The 26,152-nt window shown below is 41.5% G+C and overlaps 1 protein-coding gene across 1 annotated transcript in view; it reads left to right on the top strand.

The window, feature by feature from the left end:
• The window catches only part of HSD17B12 (hydroxysteroid 17-beta dehydrogenase 12), a 158,283-nt gene extending 132,814 nt beyond the window's left edge, over positions 1-25,469 (top strand). The window contains exons 7-11 of the mRNA XM_032840718.1: positions 2,087-2,121; positions 9,620-9,701; positions 11,745-11,810; positions 24,914-25,063; positions 25,318-25,469. Of these exons, the coding sequence (XP_032696609.1) occupies positions 2,087-2,121; positions 9,620-9,701; positions 11,745-11,810; positions 24,914-25,063; positions 25,318-25,422 (438 nt within the window). The 3' untranslated portion in view covers positions 25,423-25,469. The remainder of the gene's footprint in view (positions 1-2,086; positions 2,122-9,619; positions 9,702-11,744; positions 11,811-24,913; positions 25,064-25,317) is intronic.
• Positions 25,470-26,152: the final 683 nt, after the last annotated feature.

Raw genomic sequence — 26,152 nt, forward strand, 5'->3', positions numbered from 1 at the left:
AAATGTTACCATCGCTTGTTTTTCGTCAACACAAATGGTCAATTTTATTAGTTAGAGTAGTGGTTTGGCTGCTGTAACAGAGACCTAGCAGTGGCTTAAATAAAATAGTATTTTTCTCTCATATAAAAAGCTGGGTAGGAAATCAAGGTTTGGCATAGTAGTTCCCCAGTCATTAGGGATCCTGCCTCTTTACCTCATTGCTCTGCCCCTATTATCACACAGCTCTCAGCTTGCAGTTCAGGTGGGTTGTTTTAGCTCCTTCCACCACATCTATCCAGCCATCAGGTGGAGGAATGTGTCAGGAGGAGGACACGTGTTTTTCTCTCCTTCCAGGCCATGACCAAGAACTTGCATGTGTAACTTCCAATCATATCTCATGCTATAGAACATAGAGAGCACGTGCCCCTTGTTCTGTGAAGACGACTTTAATATGAAAAACATAGACTTGTATGTAAGAAGGAGGGAGATATGGAATGCTTTAGGCCAAACTCTTTCTCTTGATATCTTTTTTTTTTTTTTAATCTGGGCCAGAAGATTCGGCCAAATCCAGAAACTTCTGTCGACATGATTCCCCTAGGCTTTGAAGACACTTCTTTGTTTCGAAGTTGGCAGTGTGTCAGTCTGTCTTTCATGCTGCAGTGTCAGTTTGAACTTGTTTTTCCTGGAAAAGTATATGCAGCAGCTCCCGGCTTGACATCTGGGTTGGGAGCACTACATAGCAGATTTTACCTTGTAAAGCTGAAAACATTTTCTTTCTTCAAAATATTTCTAGGAAAAAAAAATTATTTTCTCATCAGAGCACTGTTTTCATTAAGACATAGTATTCAAGAAAAAACACTTAAAATTCCTATGTTTGGCATGTGTCCAACTTCTCTGTGACAGAGCAGCATTTGCTTCTTAGAAAATTGATGATACCTGCAAATCAAGAATTTGTGTTCTAACCTCAGTACTTAACTAAGACATGGCCCTGACTAAGCCAGTGGGTGTCTTAATCGTTCTTAGTTAATAATACCTTAAAACAGAATTTAGGAGTAGCCTCTCATCATATTATATGTATTTTTTTAAGATTTTATTTATTTGTTTGAGATAGTGAGAGAAAGCAGGAACGGGGGAGCAGAAGGAGAGAGAGAAGCAGACTCCCCACTGAGTAGGAAGCCCAACGTGGGGTTTAATCCCAGGATACTGGGATCATGACCTGAGCTGAAGGCAGATGTTTAACCGACTGAGCCACCCTGGTGCCCTGCATTATATGTATTTAATCAACAATTCCAAGGCCCTTTGAAAATGCAGGTGTCATTTTTCTTTGTTGTTGGTTTCAAGAGATCACAGATAACCTTAACTTTCTTGAAGGATGTGTTTTTACTCACAGCTAGCTAGACCAACACGGGGAATGAAATGTCAGGATACATTTAACATTTGCCAACCTGTCACTTTGGGGCATTCTTCTAAAGGCCTTTTTGATAGGAAAAGATCGTTTGAGCACTTAAGATTAGGGATCTTAAGTGATCTTGGTTCGCAGATATTCCCTTTGATAACATATATCCCTTTCCAGGAGTACATTTTGGGAGACTAGAGCTCACTCTTAAGTCCTTAATTATTTGAAGATCTCTGTGCCAGTATTAGGTTTCAGGCAAGGCCAAGTTTAGCCAAGTTTACTGAAAGTATTCCCAGTGTTAACTCCAGTGATTTCATCTGATTCCTTTTTATGCACTCTTTTTTTTTTTTTTAAGATTTTATTTATTTATTTGACAGACAGAGATTACAAGTAGGCAGAGAGGCAGGCAGAGAGAGAAGAGGAAGCAGGCTTCCCGCTGAGCAGAGAGCCTGATGTGGAGCTCGATCTCAGGACCCTGGGACCATGACCTGAGCTGAAGGCAGAGGCTTTAACCCACTGAGCCACCCAGGCGCCCCCTTTTTATGCACTCTTGACAGAGCCAAATTATATAGAGTATATAAAATAAACTGCTGTCTATAGAGTGGTGAGTGGTTTCGTGATTCTCTTCTGTTTTCAGAATGGCTTCTCTCCACTGTTTATCTGATGCCTGCAACCTCAGCCATCATGAATGTTTTGTTTTCTCTTTTGCAGATGACACGATTGGTGCTGCCTGGTATGGTGGAAAGGTGAGTCACGAGCGCACTCACAAACACTAGAGAGACCGAGCTCATGATTATTTATAGGGAGAATCCTTTCTTTGCAAAATTCAGTAGAGTGACTAATGAACCTATCCTCCATGTCTTAGCAACAGAGTAATGTGCCTGGCGAGTCACACGGTAGAGCATGAGTCATCTGGTGGCGGAGGCCTTTTCCACTCGATTCCTTTTTTATTTCCCTCTCCAGGGTTGTGGTGGTTCCTTTAGATCAGGATTAAAAAGTCTGCCTGAGTCACCATCACCAACTCAATTGCCTGCTATTCTGAGGGGGCGGACAGAGTTCCTGGGGTATTCCCCGGAATGCCTTCTTAAAGCTATATGCTCTCAGAACTAAAATCAGTGGAGTTTCACAAAGCAAGACCCCATCTTCTGGTTGTTTAGTTTTTAAGGGGTGAATGGATATATGAGGAACTTACGTATGTTATAAAATGGTTATAAGATGTCAAACCTACCTTTGGAACAGAAACCCACACCGTGGAGCCCCCTTTGTGTTCTGGTTTGAGAGGGGTTCCCCTAGAATATGCTAGATGTCTTCATTTTCATTGAGAAATGTGTCGTAGAGTTTCTTCTTGAAATAGCACCAAGTGTAAAATTGTAATTAAGCTCTGTTTCTCCCTTGGAAAAGCCTGAATGATGCCTAGGCTTTCAAAAGAAACCTGTTGAAAAGATCTGGGCTTGCATCTTGAGCTAGCTTGATCGTTTGCTAAATTTAGGGCTTCACAGTCATCCTTCCTCTGCAAAACAGCTTTGAGTTTGGAAGAGATCCAAAAGAATCATAGCTTCAGAAAGGGCATAGCCCAAAGACCCTACTTTGAAGAAACCTCTGTGACCAGCTACAGGCAGGGTTGACAGCTAATGTTTGTTGAGAACCTGTTACGTCCCAAGTGTTGTACTGAGGACTTGATGTGTGTTAACTCATTTAACTTCGATAGCCTCCCGCCATTGTACAGAGGAGGAAGCAAGGTTAGGAATCCATTTTGTTTGGCATCTACAGAGACTGGTGGAGAAACTGCTTCTTTGCAGTTTTTGTTTGTGATTCCATTTTATATGAAGTTTGGTATATTTCAATTCCTGTAGTAAAATTTCCCTCTAAACACTCAGACTGCTTCGTGTTGGTCGACAGTGAGAGTGTGCCTCTGATGGTCAGATATGGAAGTGAACAGACAGCGGTCTAACCAGATAGAACCCTAGATTGCAGAGAACTGGGGCCGACAGGGTAGAACCCTGGAGGGATGAAGTCATGGCCATCATCTTAATCCACTTTCGCTATCTGCCAGTGACTCGGTATTAATTCAGGACAGTAAGTCCATCCATTAAAAATGAAATACTTAAAAACCACAGAAGCATTGGAAAAGGGATTTTTAAGTGTGTTGGTGAAAACCATATCAAAAAGAGATGATTGTTGTGAAGTAATCTTGCAGATCATAATGGATTTAAATAGTCATGGAATTCTAGTACTTTAATTAGTTGAAACCAGTCCCGCCCTTATTTGATAGAAAGTGAGTCCCAAAGAGATTGAGCGCTATGAAGCTTCATGATTAGTTAGTAAATGATACAGACCCAGAGTGCCAGGAACTTCACTCCTATCTTTAGAGACCTGGCAGCCTTAACCGCAGTTTTAGCTAGAGCATTAGATTAAAAGCAATGCGAAGAAGAGGAGCCATTCATTCAGCAGGCACTCACTGAGTAGAGTTTATCATGGAGTATACAGAGGATGAAACCGATCTTTGCCTTTAGGAAATCAAGTTGATTTTAAACTAAATTTGAGAAATGATCTGGTGGAAAGCCGTCATAGGCTATGGACTGAAGCTGACACCGTGAGGGTGATCGTGGCTCTTGCTAAGAACTGGTAAGAAATATATGTGGACTTTATCCATCAGTACTTTTGGTCAGAAAAGGGAACAGCAAAGTTCACTCGAATTAAGAGTTACTGGTTCTATTAGTTAAGGTAAGCTAATTGCTGTAAGAGACCATCCCAAGATCTCTGTGGCTTACCACTCTAAAGGCTGACTTTCTTCCTCCGGATACATGGCCAGTGTGGATCAGTGGTTGGGGCTGTGCTCCATTCAGGGATCTCAGACTCCTTCCGTGTAGGGGCTGTTCTTCCCTTGGACCTAGCAGCTCTCCGCTGCGTTTTCTGCATCCAGCTAGCAGGTGAGGGAAGAGCAAATAGAATGATTTCATGGGAGGTTTCATTGGGCCAGGCCTGGAAGGGGTGTACATCACTTCTGCCAACGGTTCATTGTCTAGAACTCAGTCTCAGGCTACCACTAACTGCACACGAAGCCAGAAATGTTGTTAGCTGTGTGCCCAAGAGGAGAGGAAAAACTCCAAGGTAACCGATCATCTGGAAGCCTTCTTCCTTGTACATATAAGTGATTTTATTATAGCCTGTCCTTAAATGGCATATTTCCTATGGTTGGTTTCCATAGGAGTTGAATTTCCATTGAGGAAAGCAGTGTCCTTTCTAAAGATCCTTTGTTGTTGTTGTCGTTGCTGCTTTTCCCCTTTCACTGATTCTACCTCTGATGTATGAGATTTTCCAAACCCTCTAGAACGATAGCCTAAAGGCAACTCTCACTAAACAAGTACCTATAATTAAACTAAGGTATTATTACCACAGAAGTAGAAAGTGCATAATTACATTATAGAGGAAACTTGCTCTTTCCACTTCTCTGGAATTATAAACATTGTGTACAGCTGGAGCCAGGAGGTGGTTGCCATAACAACCATGGAAAAGCTAAAAATAGCCCCTTTGATACTGTATTGCTTAAGGTGGAATTATGACATGTTACGGTGTTTTAGGGCAGGCAGTCCTCTTTCATGTGGGAAATGTTTGCAAACTTCCTTCAGCAAAGCACGATTCGTATAATGTATTTGGATTGCCGGTTCTAATTATGTGTCTGACCCCTCTGTTCCAGGATTCTTTTCTGACATAGAACTCTGTTTTGATACGTTTCTCAGTCTTCTGGAGAGTCTGCTGGAGAATTGTCTGTACCAATTTCAGTGTTATATTTAAGCTTTAAAAAAAAAAAAAAAAAAGTAATGACCCTCCAGGAGCTCCCTCATGGGCTCCTTGATAAGAAATGGAAATAGGAAGTATCATCATGGAGTCTTTTCTGCACAATCTCCCTTACCTGCTATCAAACTCTGTATACAGTTAGCTGCCTGCATCAGAGTTGACCCTGTGTTCCAGCCCTCCACAGGAGCACTTATACTTCCCCATCTCTCTCCCCGGCATCACAGGGCAGTGCCGACCTTCCCAAGGAAGGCGGAGATCAGTGACTTATTCAAAGGAGACCTATCACTTCCTCTATGGCAATAGTATTTTTATAGAGCTGTGGACAAGGATACTGCAGCAGTCCGACAGAATGGTGGGGGCATTTATGGGAAAATAAAGGCCTGACAATTTTTTTATCCAGGTGACAATTAAGGGGAGCATTAAGATAGGGTTTCTTTCCACAGGTCTGTGGGAATGCTACTAGAGAGCAGAGCTATGAGAAGCTATAAATACCAGATACTGAATTTTATAGGGTTGGATGAGTTTGACTTTTGGCTTGTAAAAGGGCTAGTAATTGAAGAGAATATGTTTCTATGAAAAGGCGCTTTCTTATCAGCAGTGGTGTCTTCTGCTTTGTTTCTGCAGTATTTTAGTTCTGGTAGATCCTCGGTAATTTGTACCACCGAGACACCATCGTGTGGCTGTTAGCAAGGAAGCAGTGTGATGAATTAAGAATGTTCTATCACAGAAAATAGGACTTGACTTGTTTATTTGGATATTTGTCATAACAGGCTGGGAAGTGTGCCAAAGTAAGAGCAACATGAGTCTTCATTGTGGAACTTGGGCACATATTGTTAATATACCTTCCGATCTTAGAATTGTTCCCCAAGTCCCCAGAAAATGAGAGATTAACTAAGATTCGGTTTTCTGTTTGTTTTCGTGTGCAATTAAGCGCATCCCATTTTGTCCTCCTGCTTGATATAACAGAGCTGTCGTGAGTCTGGCTCTGCCATGGAAACTGGTTTGACGTCACTAATTCTGCTTAGATGGAGGGATGGAGGATTAGAGCCAGACAAAGTAGTTGATTTTAAAGACGAGCCCTTTGTGCCTCGCAGTCCCAAATGTTCACCCCATCCCTGCATGGAGAGTAGATACTGTATACAGTACAAGGATTAAGACAGCTCTACCAGCGTGTTGTTTATGATTCACACAAAACTAAGTTGAATATTATTATCCTTGGAGAGAAAGAGCATTCTGTGCTGTTGCGTGTGTGGGTGTGGGAGGAAGGTTTTTGCTAGACAAATTCGTGAGCTGCTTGTTGGCACAGAGTTTTCATGGAAGGGGTGTTTCTCTGCTGTCATTATGATACAATTATAAATGCTATCCTTTTATTTCCTCAGGTCTAGTGCGTTCTTGCTTTAGACTTCGTTGGTCTTGGGTCTGTTTAATGTAGTCTAGGGTGCAGATACTTTGTTTGAAAACGTTCTCTCAAATTCTGACTTTTCACTAACAACCAACTCTTAGCTCCCAGACATTTTAACTGGGATAGAGTATTTGAGAAACGAAGATCTTAGTTGGGTCAAGGGGTAAACAATTAAAGGAGCACATGTGCATAATTGTGACATATTTGATTATTGGTCTATTTTTGAAAATGGGAAAGAAGTTTTTACTGTCTTTAAATAAATTTTTTCTGTATTGAAATCATTGCTTTGGTGAGTGAAGTTTAAAGAGTGTATTTTGTTTTGGTAAGATCAGAATTTCATTTTTAAAATGCATTTGAGGGGCACCTAGGTGGCTCAGTTGGTTAAGCAACTGCCTTCGGCTCAGGTCATGATCCCGGAGACCAGGAATTGAGTCCTGCATCAGGCTCCCAGCTCCGCGGGGAGTCTACTTCTCCCTCTGACCCTCTCCCCTCTCATGCTCTCTCTCACTTTCTCTCTCTCTCTCTCAAATAAATAAATAAAATCTTTAAAAAAATAAAATGCATTTGATAACGTTAAACTTTAATTTTGGAAGACTTGTAAATTGCATTTCATGTGTGAGGAATGAAATTAAAAATGTTAAGATTTTTGTTCAAGGGCACATGTAACCGCCTGCCAATCTGAGTATAATGGAGCACATGATCCAGCTGACAAAACCAGCCGCGCTGTACTCCAGCTTCCATGAAGGACACAATCATCTAGAACTCGTCTAAACTAGCTTTTCTTCTTCATTTGCTCCAAATGATTGAGGCCATGGCAATTCCTGGTTACACCAGAAGAGGTTAAAATAAAATGCTAACCTAAAGCCACAAGAGTGCTTAAGGCTCAGACAGGGTATAGCTTGTCAGGATTTGAGGTTACTTCTCAGAAAGCATTCTGTGTTGCGGAAGACACCATAGCTCTCTCCTCTTTCCTGTGATTGAGGTCTGCTCTGAGCTTAAAAGTGACACCTTGTAATAGATCATAAATACGCTTCTCTCTCTGTCTTTTACAGGTTTGTTGAGATATATTTCACATACCACACAATCCATCCATTCAAGTATACAATTTGGTGGTTTCTAGCATGTTCACAGAGCTGTGCAACCATCCCCACGATCTAATTTGAGAATATTTTCACACCCTAAGAAGATAGGGATATTTTAAACATTGTTAATTAGTACTCTCTTAAAGGTCTCCAGTAACAAAAGTTGCCTTTTAGTCCACTTTGATCAGAGGAGTTTCTCACAAATAGATAAAATCAAAATCTTAAATACTTATTCCTAATTACTAGTTTTTGCCTTAGAGTGATTGGGTTCTAACTCCTGATAGGCACTCTTACTCCCTTCCAGTATTTAAAAACAAAAGGCTTTTGGGGCACCTGGGTGGCTCAGTCGTTTAAGCGTCTGCCTTCAGCTCAGGTCATGATCTCAGAGTCCTGGGATCAAGCCCCGCATCGGGCTCTCTGCTCAGCAGGGAGCCTGCTTCCCCCTTTCTCTCTGCCTGCCTCTCTGCCTGCTTGTGATCTCTCTGTCAAATAAATAAATAAAATCTTTAAAAAAAAAGACTTTTTTTGTCTCTGAGATACAAGCAAAACATGCAAGAATCATATATCAGTGCATAGACTAGATATTTCCAACTTTCTTTAAAAACCTCAATATAACACTTTTAAATTTGACATTTGATTTCAGTGGCCAAAATATGAGTGGATTTCACTGTTTAGGAACATGTGTATTACTAGTAAAGACTTGGGTTCAAAAATAAAAACACAAGACGACAACTTGTTTCCAGGGACACAGTAAGCTAAGAGTCCAGACTTCCGTTTGATGGTTGAAGTGGCATCTCGCCTGGGGGCTGGCAGATGGACTCGGTGACCTTTGGGGATTATTTCTTTTCAGATTTATGTCTAAAATAATGTAGATTCCATTTAATCATGTTTCTTTTATTATTTTGCATAAAATGAGTCTATATAGTCCTTTTTTAAAAAGTACTGAAAAAAATTGGTCTTGGGGGAGATAAATTCGCAAGAACAAGGGGAAGCTGAGCAGAAGGAAAGGAGCCTCACCAGAGGACAGGAGGTAGGTAGGGTTTGCTTGAAGTAGATGAAGGGGACTGACACCCCTCCCCACTACCCTGAGAAGAATGGATTTGTTGGGGGAAGAGTGGCTTTTAATTCTGTTGAAAATTCCTAAAACCCTAATTCCAAACTTTACCCAAACTGGATGTACTTGCTGGCAACTAGCGTATTTACAGCATTGCTTTCCTCCAATTATTGTTCATTTATTAGTAAAATTAGTAATTCCTGGTAACTTTCTGACTTGGACTTTTCAGTAGTCTCTAGAAGTTACAGTAGAAATGGAGCTTTGCCTTTGGACAAAGAATATGGTTTGATCTCCTAGAGAGTTGCATAATTTTATAGTCAACTCTGTTTTGTAACTGAGTAGCAACAGCCTGGAGAAAGAAGCAGGGTAGAACAGAACCATTCACTTATCACTGGGAGGTTTTATTAAGCACCTGTTACATGCTCAGGACTGTGCAGGGGTGTTGGAGGAAACGTGTAAGGTAAGGGCTATGATGTGTAGACACTTAGGGTTTTGTCGAGGGAGAAAAGCATTTATATATATGCGATGATGAAATACTAACAGCAAGGTAGTATGTGCCGGCAGGCCAGGATTATGAGAGTGTTTCTAAGAGCAAGGATTCTTGGTGATGTGGCCAGAGAAGACCTCTGACAGGAGAGATCAACCGGAAGAGATTGTCGCTCTGATCTGGTCATGCCCCAGATTACTAAAGCAGAAATGAGCTAATCGCAGACTAGAGCTATTTTTAGTTGATTGAGTTATGCCTCATTCACTGACCAAGGATATCATGTGCTATGAAAGGCAAGGAGAGATGTCTGTTAGAAAAACAGCTCTATTCTGTTTAAAATAATTCTATGTCACGAACTGTAATTTACAAGCCATTGTGTCTATGATTTCATTCTGTTTACTTGGTGCATTTTCCTTTTCAGATCTAAAGGGGCAATTCTGAACATCTCCTCTGCCAGTGGCATAGCCCCAGTTCCACTGTTGGCCATCTACTCTGCAACCAAGGTAAACAATTTTTTAGTCAATCATGTCAGGCTAAGAATGACGAGAAATAACTATAGAGGCTTCTTGGAGTTCTCTTCTTGGCTGTTTTCAAATGGACTGGGAAGGAAAGGAATGGAGGCACTAAGAGCTCAGATTCACAGATGCTTTATTCTGCTGGCAGTCAGCTGGTTTTAAAACCGATACAGGCGTACCTCGGAGTTACCAGAGGCTTGGTTCCAGACCCTCACGATAGCGCGAATATCACAATAAAGCAAGGCCAATGAGTGGTTTGGTTTCCCAGTGTATATAAAAGTTACATTTACACAAGGGTCTGTGTGAAAAAAAAAGTTATGTTTACACTACACCGTAGTCTATTAAGTGTGCAATAGCATTATGTCTCGAAGAGCAATGTACCTATTTTAATTAAAAAATACTTTATTGCTAAAATATGCTGTCCTCTGATCCCTCAACATGTGGTAATCACTGAACACAGATCACCATAACAAATATAATAATCACGAAAAACTTGAAATATTACGAGAATTGCCAAAATATGATGCAGAGACAAGAAGTGAGCATATGCTATTGGAAAAACGGTGTCAATAGACTTGCCTGACGCAGGGTTGCCACAAACCTTCCACTTTGTAAAGAACACAGTCTGTGTGATGTGCAGTAAGGCAAAATATGAGGAAACAAGGGATGCCTGATTTTGTGCTTTCCATGGAGAGCTGGCCTAGGCCAGTCAGCTCTGTTGATCAGAACATGTTAACGATGGCGGATTTGGCTCATGAATGAGTCAGCTTCATCATACAGCAAAAGTTTCAACTCTGCAGAGCTAACTGGAAGAATTTGCCACCAGTCAGGACATAAATATACACAGTAGGTACAAGACAGCCCGGATCAGAGTGTGAGTATTTTACATTATTCAGAATTCATAGATATTTATTGTCACTTCTGGAGTGAGACAAGGATTTTCTAGAACTCTCTGTAAGATGTCATAATTCTATACAATATCACCACTCACCTCTTCACATTCCTAGGAGGAAAAATTATTTAGAATCCATTTCCGGCTGCCTACATGTCCACGGTGCCTTCTTACCCGTTGCTGAGGCATAGGACACATCTCTGAAATGAAAGTGACCATTGAGATGCTGAAATTAAGCAAGCTTTTAGGGGAAAATGAGCAAAGTATAGTAAGAACTTGCGATATGTCAGAGAAGGAAAAGAGCAAAATGTTTGCCTTCTTTTTCCCTTGGCTCCATATCCACCGGAAAAACGTGAACAGTGACTACTGTTTTGAAAAAGCAAGGCACCACTCCCCTCCTGCCATCTTCTTGCTTTCTGTATCTCTGAAATATACAGAAGGTGGGTCTAAGATGAACACCATGTTTCTTGAAGTGATTTTTGGACCCAAGCTTCTCACCCTGTTCTGCTCTGTGGGCATAAGACTATGATTAATTGGGAGCCCAGCAGAGTCATTACTGATACATTATTTTAAGCCTGAGGTGGAGTCCATATTTGAAAAATGGGACATTATATTTTACAAATAGATTTAAAAGTATACTATCAGAAGAAGATGGGCTGTCACATTCATCCCTATACTTCTTGGATCTTTCCATCCCCAAGGACCAAGAGGATGCTTGCTCTTTTCTTTATTGACAACAAAATCCCTATAGAGGAGAGTTGAACAGAATTCATATTGTGTTTCCGTTCGAATGGCAAGTGGGGAGGAGGAACCGGAGCCTTTGTTATATAATAAAACATTTCTTCTTGGAAAGTAGTTTTCTGAAAAAAAGGAGAGATAAGACCCTTGGCTGGTTAAGTCAAGATTTGATCTGGAGATTATATTTGGTAAGAGAATACTTAATTTAGTGGCAGATAAAAACAACTTGAGGTTTGGGGGTTTGTTGTTTTTTTTTTTAAGGTCTCTTCTGCATTGGAAATAAGAAGAATGATTAGGAACTCAGTGTTAAATGGTTAGTTTGTTATTTGTGTTGCCATGACTACTGATCAGGCCGATTGATGTAATGTATGTGTTTCCTTCTCACTCCCACCCCATCCCAGGCTTTTGTGGATTTCTTCTCTCAGTGCCTCCATGAGGAATATAAGAGCAAGGGCATCTTTGTGCAGGTGAGTGGGGTTTGTCTCAGTTGCCTATCCCTGTTTTTGTGTGGTTTCCACAGCAACTGTTGCCGTCTTGGCAACGAAAGAAAATCACATTCCTAAAGAAGTGAGTGTGACGTTAGCACACCATTAAAGACATGATTTCTTTTTCTTTTATGCACTTAAGTCTAGATTTAAAAAAATTATCCCCTAGAATTCTGAAGTAAGGATACTTAAAGTAGGACTAAGTGCACGGTTTTATTTCTTAACAGCTTTATTTTGAGAAAATTGGGACTGTCAGTATCTCTTAGCTGCCAGGTGTGAAAGGTGTGCTGTGACTCCATTCCCAAAGCCACAGGGTAAACATCACAGGGGCAGGCGGAGGGCTGCGTAAAGCCCTCTCTTTCCAGAGCAAGGCTATGACTCTGGGGTGGTAGTGAGTTTTCATTTTTTTTTTTTTTAATTGTGGTAAAAATACCTAACAGAAAACACCACTTAAATCACTTTTCAATATTGAGTTCAGTGGCATTAAGTACATTCACACTGTTGTGCTACCATCAGCACCATCCCTCTCCAGAACTTTCTCATCTTCCCAAACTGAAACACTGTGTCTATTAAAGTAACTCCTCACTTCCCCCTCTCCCAGCCCTGGAAACGCTCCATTCTACTTTCTGTGGCTCTGAACCTGGCTACTCGAGGGACCTCACGTGGGTGGAATCCCCAGTCTTGGTCCTTTTGCGGCTGGCTCATTGCACTTCGTTTAACATCTTCAAGGTTCGCCCATGTTGTTGGCTGTGTCGCGCTTCCCTTTTGCTTGAAGGCTGAACGGAATTCTGTTGTATATATACGCCATGTTGTGTTTCTTCGTTCATCTGCTGTTGGACATTTGGGTTGCTTTCACCTTTTGGCTGCTGTGAATAGTGTTGCTATGAACATGAGGTGTACACCTATCTTTTTGAGACTCTGCTTTCAGTTCTTTTGGACAGGTGCCCAGAAGTGGAGTTGCTGGATCAGGTGGCAATTATTTACGTGTGTGTCTGTGTGTGTGTGTGTGTGTGTGTGTGTGTGTGTGTGTATCTTTTCTTTGAACTCCCTTACTTTTTCTTTAGAAGCTTACCTGTTCTGTATTCCCACAACATATCAGGATTCCAACTTTTCCATATCCTTACCAATACTTATTATTTTGTTGTGTTTTTGTTTTTAAATAATAGCTGTCCTAATGGTAGGAGGTGGCCTGTCATTGTGATTTTGATTTGCGTCTCCCTCATTCGTGATGCTAAACACCTTTTCAGTGCCCTTTCAGCTGGTTATTGGTCATTTTGTATCTTCTTTGGAGAAATGTCGGTTCAGATCCGTTGCCCTTTTTAACTTGGGTCGTTAGCTCTTTATTGTTGAATTGTAGGAGTTCTTTATATATTCTGGATATTAACCCTTTATCAAATATATGATTTGCAAATATTTTCTCCTGCTCTGTGGGTTGCCTTTTCATTCTGTGGATTGTGCCCTTGGATGCACAGAAGTTTTTAATTTGAATGTAGTCAGTTTATCTGTTTTTCCTTTTGTTGCCTGTGCTTTTGGTGTCCTATGCAGCAGATCACTGCCTAATCGAATGTTGTGAAGCTCTCTCTGTTTTCTTTCAAGAGTTTTATGGTTTTAGCTTTTACATTTAGGCCTTTGATCTATTTTGACTTAATCTTTGTAGAGACCTTTGCTTTTATTATGTAGCTAACAGACACAATGCTGTGAAAGTATAATACCAAATATGAGAGGGAGCAAATGTAGGGGGTTTTATGACTATCTGTCTCAAAGCAGCTCTCCTTGTTCAACACAAAGAAATAATGGCTCACGGCGGTTCCCTGCTTAGGCACATTTTTAATAGTATCTTAGGAGAAGTTGCAATGCACATCCCTTTCCTACTCCCACCCACGACCTGCTCCCACTTCTCCACACACCCCATTGTTCATCATGGCTCTCATTATTGCGAGCCTCATATTTCGATTTTTGTGCCCTGAAGCCCCAGATGATCAGTCATCGTATAGCTAATGTTTGAAGGGTTACTTTTCACGCACAGTGCTAAGTACTTTATATGTATCCATTTATTTCATTTTTATCTCGTAATGACTTCATAAGGTGGTGAGATTATCATCTTCTATAAATTTATGGAAATCAGGGTTAGAGAGGTTAAGCCACTTGCCCATGTCGAACCAAGCCTCAAATCCAAGGCCATTTGGCACCAAAGCCTTTGTTTTTAATCACTGGGCTCCTAACTTGAGGCCTTTAGGGCAGCGTTGAACACATTTCAGCCATCTGTGCCCAGGCAGTTACGGACTCAGTTCCATTTCCTCCCTTGTATCTTTGGACGGTCAAGGTGGCCCAAAGTGTTGTCCGGATCTAGCTTCTAAGCCGTTATATCCTATGGGTGGAGACCACAGCTAAGTCACCCACAGTGAGATGGCGTGTGGTAGGTAAGGGAAGAGTAGGGTCAATGTGTCCTCATCTTCCAGGGCCACCTTAGAGTCTGCTTCCTGAGGTCTCCCCCCTGTGGTCCTTAAGTATCATAGCCCTTTGATGTTCTTCTGATTTGCAGCCTCCCATTAATACACAGCATACATGGCGGGCAGGAAGACAGGTTTTCGAGAACCCTGAATTTTACACTGAACTACCACACTCCCCCTTCTTCCCCTGACCCTGTCATTTCAGTGCTAGTAGCTGAAGTCTGCCGTGTGGAACGTGGTGTATTTCGGTGACAAGGAGCTGGTAAAGCACACATGGAATGTAGGGTATCACGTGCCACACAGTGTCGTGCCATTTCCTCATTCTGAGGAATCTGTTGTAATCAAGTTATTAATTTCATAATTTTTAAATACCTGCTGAGACTCAGTAGGATCTCACCGATCCATCAGCGGGTGACCTTGAGGCAGCATGGCCAGAAACTGCCAGTGGCTGAATGACAAAAGGGAGTTTTACACTCTGCGAGCGCAGACGAGCAATTTCTGAAATTCTCTGAATAGATGAGACCGTCTCCTCCCTCGTCCCCACAGCTTGTTTCCCTCAAAGATCTTTTCTCCATATTCTCTGCCTATTAGCCTGGCGTCATTAGAAGCTACTCCAAAAACAGTAGCAGTTTGTTTTTTGAAATGTGTAACTTTGATAAACTTGTTTTTCCCCAATAATGGATTCTCAATTATGTCATTTCATTGATCATTGTCTTCCTTCAGAATGCATTCATTTGAGGTTTAAATGTAGCGTGAATTTGGCAAAAAAGAAATAAAAGCTCACATGTTTGGGAAGGAAAGTACAGCTGTCGTTTCTGTGTGAACGTACCAGAATGCTGAAGTAGAATAGAATGTCATACTGGTTCTGACCAAAGGGACAGAAATAGCTCGTCCAAATAAAGCTCAAAGTTAAAAATTATTGGTTTTTCTTTGGTGGTGGTTTATGTCTGCCTGTTTTTTGGACCAGGAGTTATTTACTGGCAATTTTTTTTTCCTACTCCACCCCACATAATGTTTCCCGGATGGTCTTGCTAGAATCCAAGTCAGGTAATGTTGCTTTCCTGCCTAGTCCTCTAGCGGCTGCCTGCGGGGTTTGAGATTGAATTCTGACTCCATAAGGCCATCGCCTCTCTTGCCACTCATCATCCCTCCCTGCGTCCGGCCAGAGTGGGCCTGTGGTGTCCGACACATACTCTGCTCTCGGCGGACTAGCTCCTCTGCTGGCACGCCTTTCTCCTCTTCTCCCCACTCCCCGTCTCCCCGTTCACTCCAGAGCCGATGACCCCTGTCCATCTTTCAAGGCTCAGGCCACACTTCACCTGCCTTGGGAAACCGAATCTCAGCTACATGATATCTCTTTCCTTCTGCTCTCCTCATTCTGCTTGCGGACCTCGGCCTGATACTCTCTGGCTCCTCTGCCTTCCCCCACTCAATATATCCTTGAGATCTGGATTTTTTTTTAATCTTGTTTGTGTCTGCGGTTGCTAGTGGCACATGTAATTTGGGGCACACCAGGGACCTGCCTATTGCTTGGTATCAGGGAAGACTCTGGTTATGCATGGCCGTGCTTGGCGGTACACAGACATTCATTTTAAAGGCCCTTTGAGTTGCTTCTCCTGCTCCCATAGGCCTCCAGTCTTGAATTTTCAACCTCTGTATCTAGAGGGCTTCCAGGCTAATGCTGTGTTGCCACATTTCAGTTTCTTCTAATCCTTGGAAGGAAAGCTATCATTTTTAGGTCTCCCTCCATGTGAAGGTATATCAGATTGCTCTTTGGGGAGAGAAAGAGTATGTTTTTTTGAATTTAGGTTGTTTTATATTAATTCCTTCTTAATATTTTTCCTTCGCTTTCCTTTTCCATCTTTCCCTCAACTTCTTTCCCATAATTTTGTGAGGATATTTAAATTTTCCTTCATGGATTCAGATTTGCCATGAAATAAGCATTTTGTGGAAATGCAAATGAACAGTGGAGACAGCAAATGAAAAAAAGGTGAATTTTGGACCTGATAAATTCTGTCCATTATGTTTGAATTGAGAGTAAGAAGTTCTTTCTTGAGTAAGCCTTATCAAAAGTATGCTTTTGGTATGTTGGTGAGGACTCTCTGTTCTCATTACTGCCTTATAATTAGTCAGCCTAGTCAGAATTATGCTTAACACTTTCAAAGGGCAAAATCATAAGTGATCCGATTGGCTAGTGGGTGGCCCCCGTCCTGGCTCCTTCTGTAGGCCAGGTACCAACTAGCCATGAATGAATGTATAAGGAGCTAAGACTATGCCAATTTCCTGAATCATACTTCTTGAACTCTTACTCTGTGAAACCTTCACAAGCTGCCTTGTTTTTTAAAAATGTCTTATTTGGAAATAATTTCAAATCTATAGAAAAGCTGTAAGAATAAGAATAATACAAAGAACATTCTAGACCCCTCTACCCAGATTCACTTAATGTTACGTAACTTACTCCATTTGCTTTATTACTGAAAGGTAAGTTGCATACATCATGGTTCTTTACCTCTAAATACCTCGGTGTGCACTGCTGAAGAATAAGGATATTCTCTTATATAACCACACACACACTTATCAACTTCAGAGTTAACATTGACATCATATGTTTATCTAATTTACCATCTGTGTTCTAGTTTTTGACTCCGTAATATTCCTTATGGCATTTTTTATCCTCCAGTTAAGAATTCAGCCTAGGATCGGATACTCCATAGTTGTCCCGTCCCTTTAGTTTACTTTAATCTGGAATAAATCCACAGCTTTTTATTGTTTTTATGACATTGACATTTTTAAAGAGCAGAGTACACGTCCTGCTCCTTTTGATTGAACACTGCTTATTTGCGGTTTATCTGATGCTTCCTCGTAGTTAACATCACGTTATGCTTTCCTGGCCAAAATGGCACGCGTGGTTTTATGTCTTTATCGGGGCATCACATCCGGAGACACACAATAGCCCTCGGCCCTTCGTTGCTGCTGTTGATTTGGTTGCTTCACTCAAGGTTCTCCCCAGTTTCTCTGCTGTAGAGTTACTGTGTTTTCCCCTTGCACTGCTAAGCAGTCTGTGGGAAGGCACTTTGAGACCAGGCAGATATCCTGTCTCCCTGTCAGTTTAGTGTTCCCTAGGTTTCGCATCCTGTGATGATTCCTCACCAACCTGCCTTAGGAAGAGGTTTTTGATGATAAAGAATTCATGAAGCCCTGCTTCATGAGTGGGTAGTTGGTCATTTCCGTCTAAGAAGTCTTGGCTTCCTTAACCCAGACCATGGTTTTATGCAGACCGCATTTATCACTGGTATGCTTGTGGGCAGTGAGGAAGGGACACTGGGCTTGGGTCAGCAAACCAAGGTTTTACTTCTAATATCACCAGTCGGTGGTCATCTGACCTAAAGAAAGCCGCTTCCTTACTTTGAGCCCTAGTCTCCCCTTTTGGCAAGTGGGGACAAATGATGGGGCAGATGTAAGAACGCCAGAAATGGAATTGATATCCAAATGTGAAGAAGAGAGGAAAGAAACTTACATTTATTGAATATGTACAGTATGCTCCATGTTTTCCACTATTTTGTTATGTTCCTTGAGCTAGACCTCAACCTAGTACCATTTTACAGCTAGGAAACAAAGAAACAATAGGAGTTGCGTCACTTGTGTAAGGTCCGTCTAGTGTGTCAGACCACAAATGCCTGCTACTTGCCAGGTCCTTGGGCAGGCAAGGAGGTAACGAAGTGAACAAGACACCATCCTTGTCCTCAAGGCACACAAAGAAAGAAAAGACAGGTATTTAAACACATTAGAAAGATAGTAAGTCCAAAACTAGAGGTTAAATCATGAGCCGCATTTCTTCGATGTAGACAAATTTAGAGGGTACCTGGTAGTCTGTACCTGGGGATACAATGGCAAAAAGACGGAGAGAGATGGTTGTGGTAGAAACTTATCTTTAATTGGGAGACAAACAGTAAACAGGTAAACAGATACATGAATTCTCATTCATGACAGTATCCAGTGAGAGCGCTATGGAGAAATTAGAGGAGGGGGATGTGTTCACGAATGTGGGGAAGTGTGGGGAACTTGCCCATCTCTGGATTTGTAACCTGGGTTTGAATAACTCCAAAGTCTGTGTTCTTTCTGTTTCTCATGGGGGTGTTTCTCTGCACCATATAGTTTTCTTCCTTGGAGCTGGGAAACCAAGTCTCTGGAAATGCTATCAACAAGGAGATCATTTGCTAACTGAAACCATCCTTTAGGGTTTAGTTTGTCTGACTCTTTACCAGAGGACAGACGAGGACACAGGTCGAGACCACGAAACCCAGAGAAGGTGGTTGTAGTTTCACCTGGCCTGAAAATGAAATGGTTTTTCTCATTTTTATCATGAGATTGCAGAAGAATACTCCGTTTAGATGTGAACTTACTGTAATGGGGACATTCACTGGGCCCCCTTCTCTTAAGTTACCACCTTCCAGTGCTTTGGTCCTCTTGGGTGATGAGAGTTGGTGGTTTCGTTAATTCATCTAAATGTAGTTTTTAATCAGAATAAATTTAGAAAATAAATAGGACACATTGAGATGAGGGAAAAACAAAATTCAATTTTTTTTAATGAAAGAAGATAGTTCTCTTTTATATTTTATTAAATATTTTATAGCTTTGAATAATCATGGAGATCTTTGGGGCTTCAAAGACCTAGGAAGCTAAATACTGAGAAGCGACTATCAGGATTGAAAACCAAATTCTTCATCCATTCTTCTTGTTAATTGCCAAAGCCAATAAAAGAAGGCAATGGACTGTGTCTTTCTCTGCTAGTGCAGATGGAATCTAAGTAGAACTATAAAGCAATATAATTCTCCCAAGAAATAATCGTATCTGCACCATAACTGCACCAACTTTGAGAACTGGCTTAAGAATTGTAACTTTAGTCCCGTTGGAGGTCATCGGACTCTGATCCCTTCCAGCCACGTGAATCTCCATGTTTGTCATTGATAACATCCACTTTGCTTGGTTCTTTACAACAATGGTGCATCACAAGAAATAAAACCTTAAGAGGTAATAATTATAAGGTGTTGGAGTAAGTCCAGGAAGAACTAACAGGTGGTTACCTCAGGAGCCACTCTATAAATACAGCATTCTTCCCCTTTTTACAAGATATAAAAATTCAGCCAAGTTTTTCTTTCTAAATTTATTCTGGAAAATATAAACATTATAAACCTTAGAAAATACCAGAGTTCAAACCCCACACACTTTCACTGAAATTATTTTATTTAATCCTCATAATTGTAGAAGAAGGATGCTATATTCCCCAACTGCAGAGTAAAAAACTTAAAGCTTAGTATTTTGGTCAAGATCAGACAACTAGTAAGTGGTCAAGTCCGCCTGATTTCAAAACTGACATTCCCCCACCTCATATCCTACTACCTCTTTCTCTCATACCCCAAATTCAGTGCATTGGGAAATCCTGTTGACTTCAGTATCCTTTAAACATAATCCACTATCTGACCACTTCCTGGGACCACCACTGCTACCACTAATTTAAGCCATCGTGATTGTGTGCTCTGAATATTTTGCAGTACCTTCCTACCCAGCCTCCCCTCCTCCCATCCTTGCCTATAGTCCCCACAGTCTGCTCCCAACACTCGGAGTGATCTCTTTAAAGCTAAATCCAGGTCATTTCACTTTTCTTCTCAAAAATTCTCCTGTGCCCTTTAATTTCTTTCAGAGTAAAATCATGAGTTCTTATGACCTACTATGTTCTGATGTCAAACATCCCACATTTTCTCATCCCCTGCTATTTTTCTGGCCTCCTTGCAGTTCCTCAAACATTTCAAATGCACGTCTGCCTCAGGACCTTTGCAGTTCCGTTCTTTCATTGAAAAGGATCTTTACCAAGATAGACTTTTTGCTAGCTCTCTCCCCTCACTGAAATCTTTGCTTATATATTACCACATCAGAGAGGCCTTTCTTGGTCACCTGCAGGAACAGCGTCTGTCACCTCTGTCCTTACTCTGTCCTTATTTTTTTTTTCCTTTTTATCATCACCTCCCAATGTAGTATCATTTTTTACTACTTGTTTATAGTCTTTGTGCCCCTCCCCCGCCCCAGATTTAAGCTGTATAAGACTAGGGACTTTGCTTTTGTTCACAAATGTAGTCCACTGCTGACAACAGTGTCCTAGTAGGTGCTCAGGAAATGTTCGTTGTTAAGTAAATGTTTTTTCATGCTTTACACAGTTTTTCCTTTTGTTATGTGAATGTTAACAAATAAATTCCACGTATTTGGAGGTAGGTCATTTGTGAGATTACCACCCAGCCAGTCTTTATCAAGGATTTTCTTTGTACAGAACATAGTACATTTTAACTCCTTCATTTGGGGCTTAGGTGTTAAGGTTTATATGTAATGTTACTGTGGGGCCTTTGCTCAATGCCATGTAATCAGGGATCTCTCCCCATCAGAGTGATGAGATAAGCCAGAGCCCTTTTGTGGAAATGCTCATTTCATGGCCTGCAAGTAAAGCAACACCAGCTCCCCAAACTGCATTCTGTGTACATAGTTACGGGTCTTCTGGAGGATCTCAGATCCTGAGATGGAAGATGAACAGACACAAGGAGAGGTTCTCTAAATGATGCCTCCGCAGAGCCACAGCCTCTGCCTGAAGAATGTGTGCTGGTCACACTGGTGAACGTGATGCTCACAAAAGGCAGATCAGACATCGTGTCCAGAATTCTGTATTGTGCAAATGGCCTGGAGTCTGGTGTCCTTTGGATCCACGTTTTCCAAAGCCCAGTTGTGAGTTGTTGAACAGAACAACTCAGGTCATTTTTAAATTCAAGAAGGCATGTTTAGTACAGGTGACAACATGAGAGATGCTTTACCACCTGAAGTTACGACGTTCAGTATCTGATTCTTGAATGCCTGCCACGCAGTATTTCGTGTCCATCTTTTTTTTTTTTAAGATTTTATTTATTCATTTGATAGATAGAAATCACAAGTAAGCAGAGAGGCAGGCGGGGGGAGGGGGAAGCAGGCTCCCTGGTGAGCAGAGAGCCCGATGCGATGCGGGGCTCAATCCCAGGACTCTGGGATCATGACCTGAGCCGAAGGCAGAGGCTTTAACCCACTGAGCCACCCAGGTGCCCCGTGGTGTCCATCTTTCCAGTATACCATGATGCTACGTTAAGTAGCCTTCCTACTCTGAGTCAGGCCCCTAAATTATTTTGTAAGGACCAGATTACCTAAGCAAGCTATTCCAGTAGAGGAGGAAAAAAAGATGCACGTTATTTCCAGGGATTGTTGTTTAAAAAAACACACTGGGGTGCGCCTGGTGGCTCAGTCGGTTAGATGTCTGCCTGCAGCTCATGTAGTGATCCCAGGGTCCTGGGATCAAGGCTCCCCCGGCAAACCCCCCACCTCTGCCCAACCGCCAATCAGGCTCCCTGCTTGGCGGGGAGCCTGCTTCTCCTTCTCCCTCTCCCTCTGCAGCTCCCTCTGCCTAAGTGCTCACTCTCTCTCAAATAAATAAAATATTTAAAAAAAAAATAAAATTAAAAAAGCAAGCTGAATAAGGACAAAACAACAGCTTTGCTTTCTGGCCTAATTATTTTCACGTTGGGATTCCAAACTGGAAGACCAGGGCACTTGCCTGCACCTGTGGTTGTGAAAGTCCAGGTTGTTTCCAGGTGGGAATCTTTATAATGGCAAAGTTTTGAGCTTAAGCAACTTGTACAATTTGTTCTGCCCAAAATACTTCCTGTAGAAGGGCGACTATATTCCCAAGCTGTTCACTGTAATATTACCATGAGTAGGGAGGAAAATGGATTAATTTAGTTATTGTTTACTGTGTTTTTGGTGACTTCTTTAAGGATGTACCTAGATGACACTTGGGGGTATTTCTTTACTTTGACACATACCTTAAATTATTCCTTTTTAAATTCTTGGCAAGTAGCTAGACCTGTAAGTTTGTCTTAGTTTCGATAGGTGATCTTGCTTAAGCTTTAGAATAATATCTAAAATTTTACACCATATTATATTGTGAACTTCCTGGTGTCATTAATTTTCCAGACCGCAGCAGTGGAAGGGGGCCCCGAAGCAATTCTGCAGTGCCGTGCACACTGAGGAGTTGTGTTACCCAAGTCACGCAGCAGATCTGTGCGTCCCTCCTGTGTGCTAGGGACAGCTCTGAGCATTGGCCATATGATGGTGAATAAGACCATGGCTGCATAGAGCTGATACTCTAGAAATCACTACTGTCCAGTGATTGGGTTTAGTTTTCTGTTCCATTCCGCATTTCTTTTTTTTTCTTTTTAAGATTTTATTTATTTATTTGACAGAGATCACAAGTAGGCAGAGAGGCAGGCAGAGAGAGAGAGGAAGCGGGGCTTGATCCCAGGACTCTGTGATCATGACCTGAACCGAAGGCAGATGCTTAACCCACTGAGCCACCCAGGTGCCCCGTGCTCCACGCATTTCTGACACCTGAACCATACTGAACAGCTTTGCAGTTGCCCGAGGACCTTGTGCTCTCTCTCCTTTTCTATGCTCCCAACTGTTCTCATTACCCAAAATGTTCTTCCTTTGTTTGTTTACCTAGCAAAGTCCTCCACTTTATTTAAGACTTTGCTCTAAAGTATTTCATCTTTGAATCCTTTGCATTCTCTGCTAGACCACATTAACTGCCTTGATTTTAAGCCATTGGCGGAAATAAAAAACCTTTCCAGAACAGAATTTAAGTTTCTTCATTGGAAAAACATAGCTAGACTTGGGATTCCTAGGCATGTGTCTCTTGCCTCCACCTCCGGAGCTAGGAGGTTCCCCAGGCTCTCTGGATGGCTTAGCTGAATGGTGAGTGAACTTATGGCACCATCAAGTGGTTCATCTGGGCAGTGCCACTTAATTCTTCTGCAGGAGGCTAATAGTCCAACTTATGCCATGTATCTACAGAGAGAGGGAGGGTGATCATATCAAGATGTAATTGGAAGGTATAATTATCAGACCATCTTCATCCTGAGACACTCAGAACTTTACAGAACCCTCAGTGGCTCGTGATCCATAGATGGAAATGGGGTTTTAAATCTTCACTTTTCTTATAACCAGGAAACCTGAGACAGAGATGTGACACGGCTTGCTTGTGTTCCTTCATTATTCCAGATGGTGCATAGGCATATGCTTTCCTTTGTTTTGTTTGCCCCTCAGCTTGGCAAACGGTTTTCTTTCTTCACCCATTGTTAGAGTCTCAGTGAACTCTTCATGTCATACTGTATCCTGGCCACATGGCTTTAAAATTAAAGACCTTTTTGACAAAGTATTTTTGCTCAGTAAGTGGGGGGTTGCATGGATAGGGGTAAATTCTCAAAAACCAAGAGTTACCTAATCACAGGTGGCCCAGGTATTGAGGTACTTGGGGGACATTAATTAACTTAGTGCGGGTTTGTGGCTGCCAGCACATAATAGAAAGATGGAGAAGGACTGTGTTTAGGCCCTTGGGCCCTTGGTTCTTACCAAGCAGGCTGGACTTTCAGCTCCCATGTTAATGAGGGTGGATTATATTCCTTGACTCATACTTGGAGTGGGAAAAATTCAAAAACCAAAAAGCAAAAACCCCAAAGAGACATGGGAACATTCCTTCCAGCTCTCAGCAGGAAGGAAACACCTCGTCTGGAACATATCTCAATTTTATTTCTACCTCTAGTGAAGTTTTTTATTTTGACCACCAGGTTTTAGATCCTCTTCTTTAACAGAAACATCACTGTCCTCAATACCCTTTCCTCTCATGCACACGTGGGAAACAGAATACATTCACTCTTTGATGAATGATAGCCCAACTTACTTCAAACTGCAGAAGGAACCTCTTGTGTCGTGAGTCAGGACCCGTTGTAGTAGGGTCTCCTCATGTTCTATGTTGAATCCTATCCAAATGTGTCAAGCCTGAGCAATAAAGAACTTGACGCTAGTTAAGTCCTTCTGACAGGTCATGTTCAAATCTGTCCTCCCACGCCCTCCCCTCAGGGGTCTCCCGGTTACCCAGGCTGTTTCCATGTGGTTTTAGGGTCTCCCTCCACAACGAAGAAAGGAAAAAAAAAAAAAAAAGGTGTGCTGGGGGAAGATCCTATCCTATCAGCAGCAAAGTTTATAAGACTCAGACACAGTGGTAAGAAACTAGGAAAGGAAGAGTCGTAGCTAAATTCTGAGAGGGGAAATGCTTATTTTTTAGAGGCCCCAAAGCTGATAGAACTATCTTAATGAACCACAAATTAGAAGGAAAATGAGCATTATCTCTTTGGGAGGATAAAATGTCAAAAACCTTCGTGGTGGTTTTGTAACAATATTCAGTTTAGTCGAGAGTGGAAAGAGTGTCCTTTCCAGAACCACCACTCTCCAGGTTTAAGTGCCTTCTTTTTAAAAGGTACAAAAAGGTCTGTTTCTGCTTATTTTTAATACTCTCTCAGTCTCAAATTGTTTCGTTGATAGACTGCCATATTATAGTTGATTTTATGCCGTCATGTACTCTCTCAAGCTGACTTTAGATCTCACCAAAATGTTTCTATGTTTCTGCCACTAAGAGCAATCAAGCAATTCTCAGTTTGTGGTCTAACTAATCAAGAGCATGTTTTTTGTTTTTGTTCTTGTGGTGGGGCGGATGGCGTGTTGCCCTTCTAGAGTGTTCTGCCGTACTACGTAGCTACAAAGCTGTCGAAAATCCGAAAGCCAACTCTGGATAAACCATCTGCGGAGACGTATGTGAAGTCTGCACTGAAAACAGTGGGTTTGCAGTCCCGAACCACCGGATACCCGGTCCATTCTCTTATGGTATGTGGCCTTGCAAGTCTCCAATCAGCCCTTTGGTTTGGAGTTTTCTTTCCTGCTGGGTCACAAAATAGCATGTGGTGTGGTAGCATCTATACATTGTCTAGACTTACTAATGAGGCATCTATGTTTTATTTTAAACACCCAAGAACTTTAAAATTGACCAACAAAACAATAGAGTAAAATATCAGATCAGATGCTCTCATTTAGCCCAAATTGTAGGCTGTCGTGACATATCTCCCCATTTCTCTCCCTAGGACTCCGTAATTTCAGTCCTGCCTACCTGGCTGTATTTTAAAATGACCATGAATTTTGGCAAGTCCACGCGGGCTCGCTATATGAAGAAAAACAAGAAGAACTAAGCACTGGTAATTCGCTGAGTAGGTTGGCCCAGTGTGCCAGTCTAAGTGTCTTTACAGCAAGGCACCCACCCGTCTCCAAAGTCTACGGTTGTCATTTGACCAGTTACTAATAAGGCTAAATGTTGTCATAATTGAGACGAAAGTAGAAGTTGTGTTCAGGAGTTCTGGACATACATTTTGAATACTGCCAGGAGTTATTTTGAAATTTAATGTAAATGCTCCTATCAAATGGACATAGAACTAATAATACTAACAAGAACAGTGTCATGGGAAGAAACATGATTTTGGCATATCACAGAATGACAGAGCCAGACATAACATTTCAGTGGTTTCCTCTGGCCCGGATGGTGATGGTTTTTGTATTTTCTCCGAATTATACTTTAAAAAGTAATGGCGAGCTCCATTTTTTTTTTTTTTAAACACTGGAGGGAGTGGAGATTCATTGTTTCACTTATAGGAGGACACACTGTAATAAGCATTGCTATGAGGTTTTCTAAAAGTATGTCCCAATGTGTATATTTCTGTGGAACTTTTTGTTCTCAAAGGTAGCTAATGACGTAAAAATAATACAGGAAACATGAAGTTCCTTTTGACACATGGAGCCCACTAATATATGCTTTCCTCTAATACATATTTCTTCTCAGTTTAAATGCATGTAAATACTGAAAGCTATATGGTATGATTTATAAAGGTAAATGGGCCAAAAAATACATTGAGATGAGCAGCCAAC

This window comes from Lontra canadensis, unplaced genomic scaffold, assembly GCF_010015895.1.
Source record: "Lontra canadensis isolate GAN:19392208 unplaced genomic scaffold, GSC_riverotter_1.0 scaffold115, whole genome shotgun sequence".
Taxonomy (NCBI): domain Eukaryota; kingdom Metazoa; phylum Chordata; class Mammalia; order Carnivora; family Mustelidae; genus Lontra; species Lontra canadensis.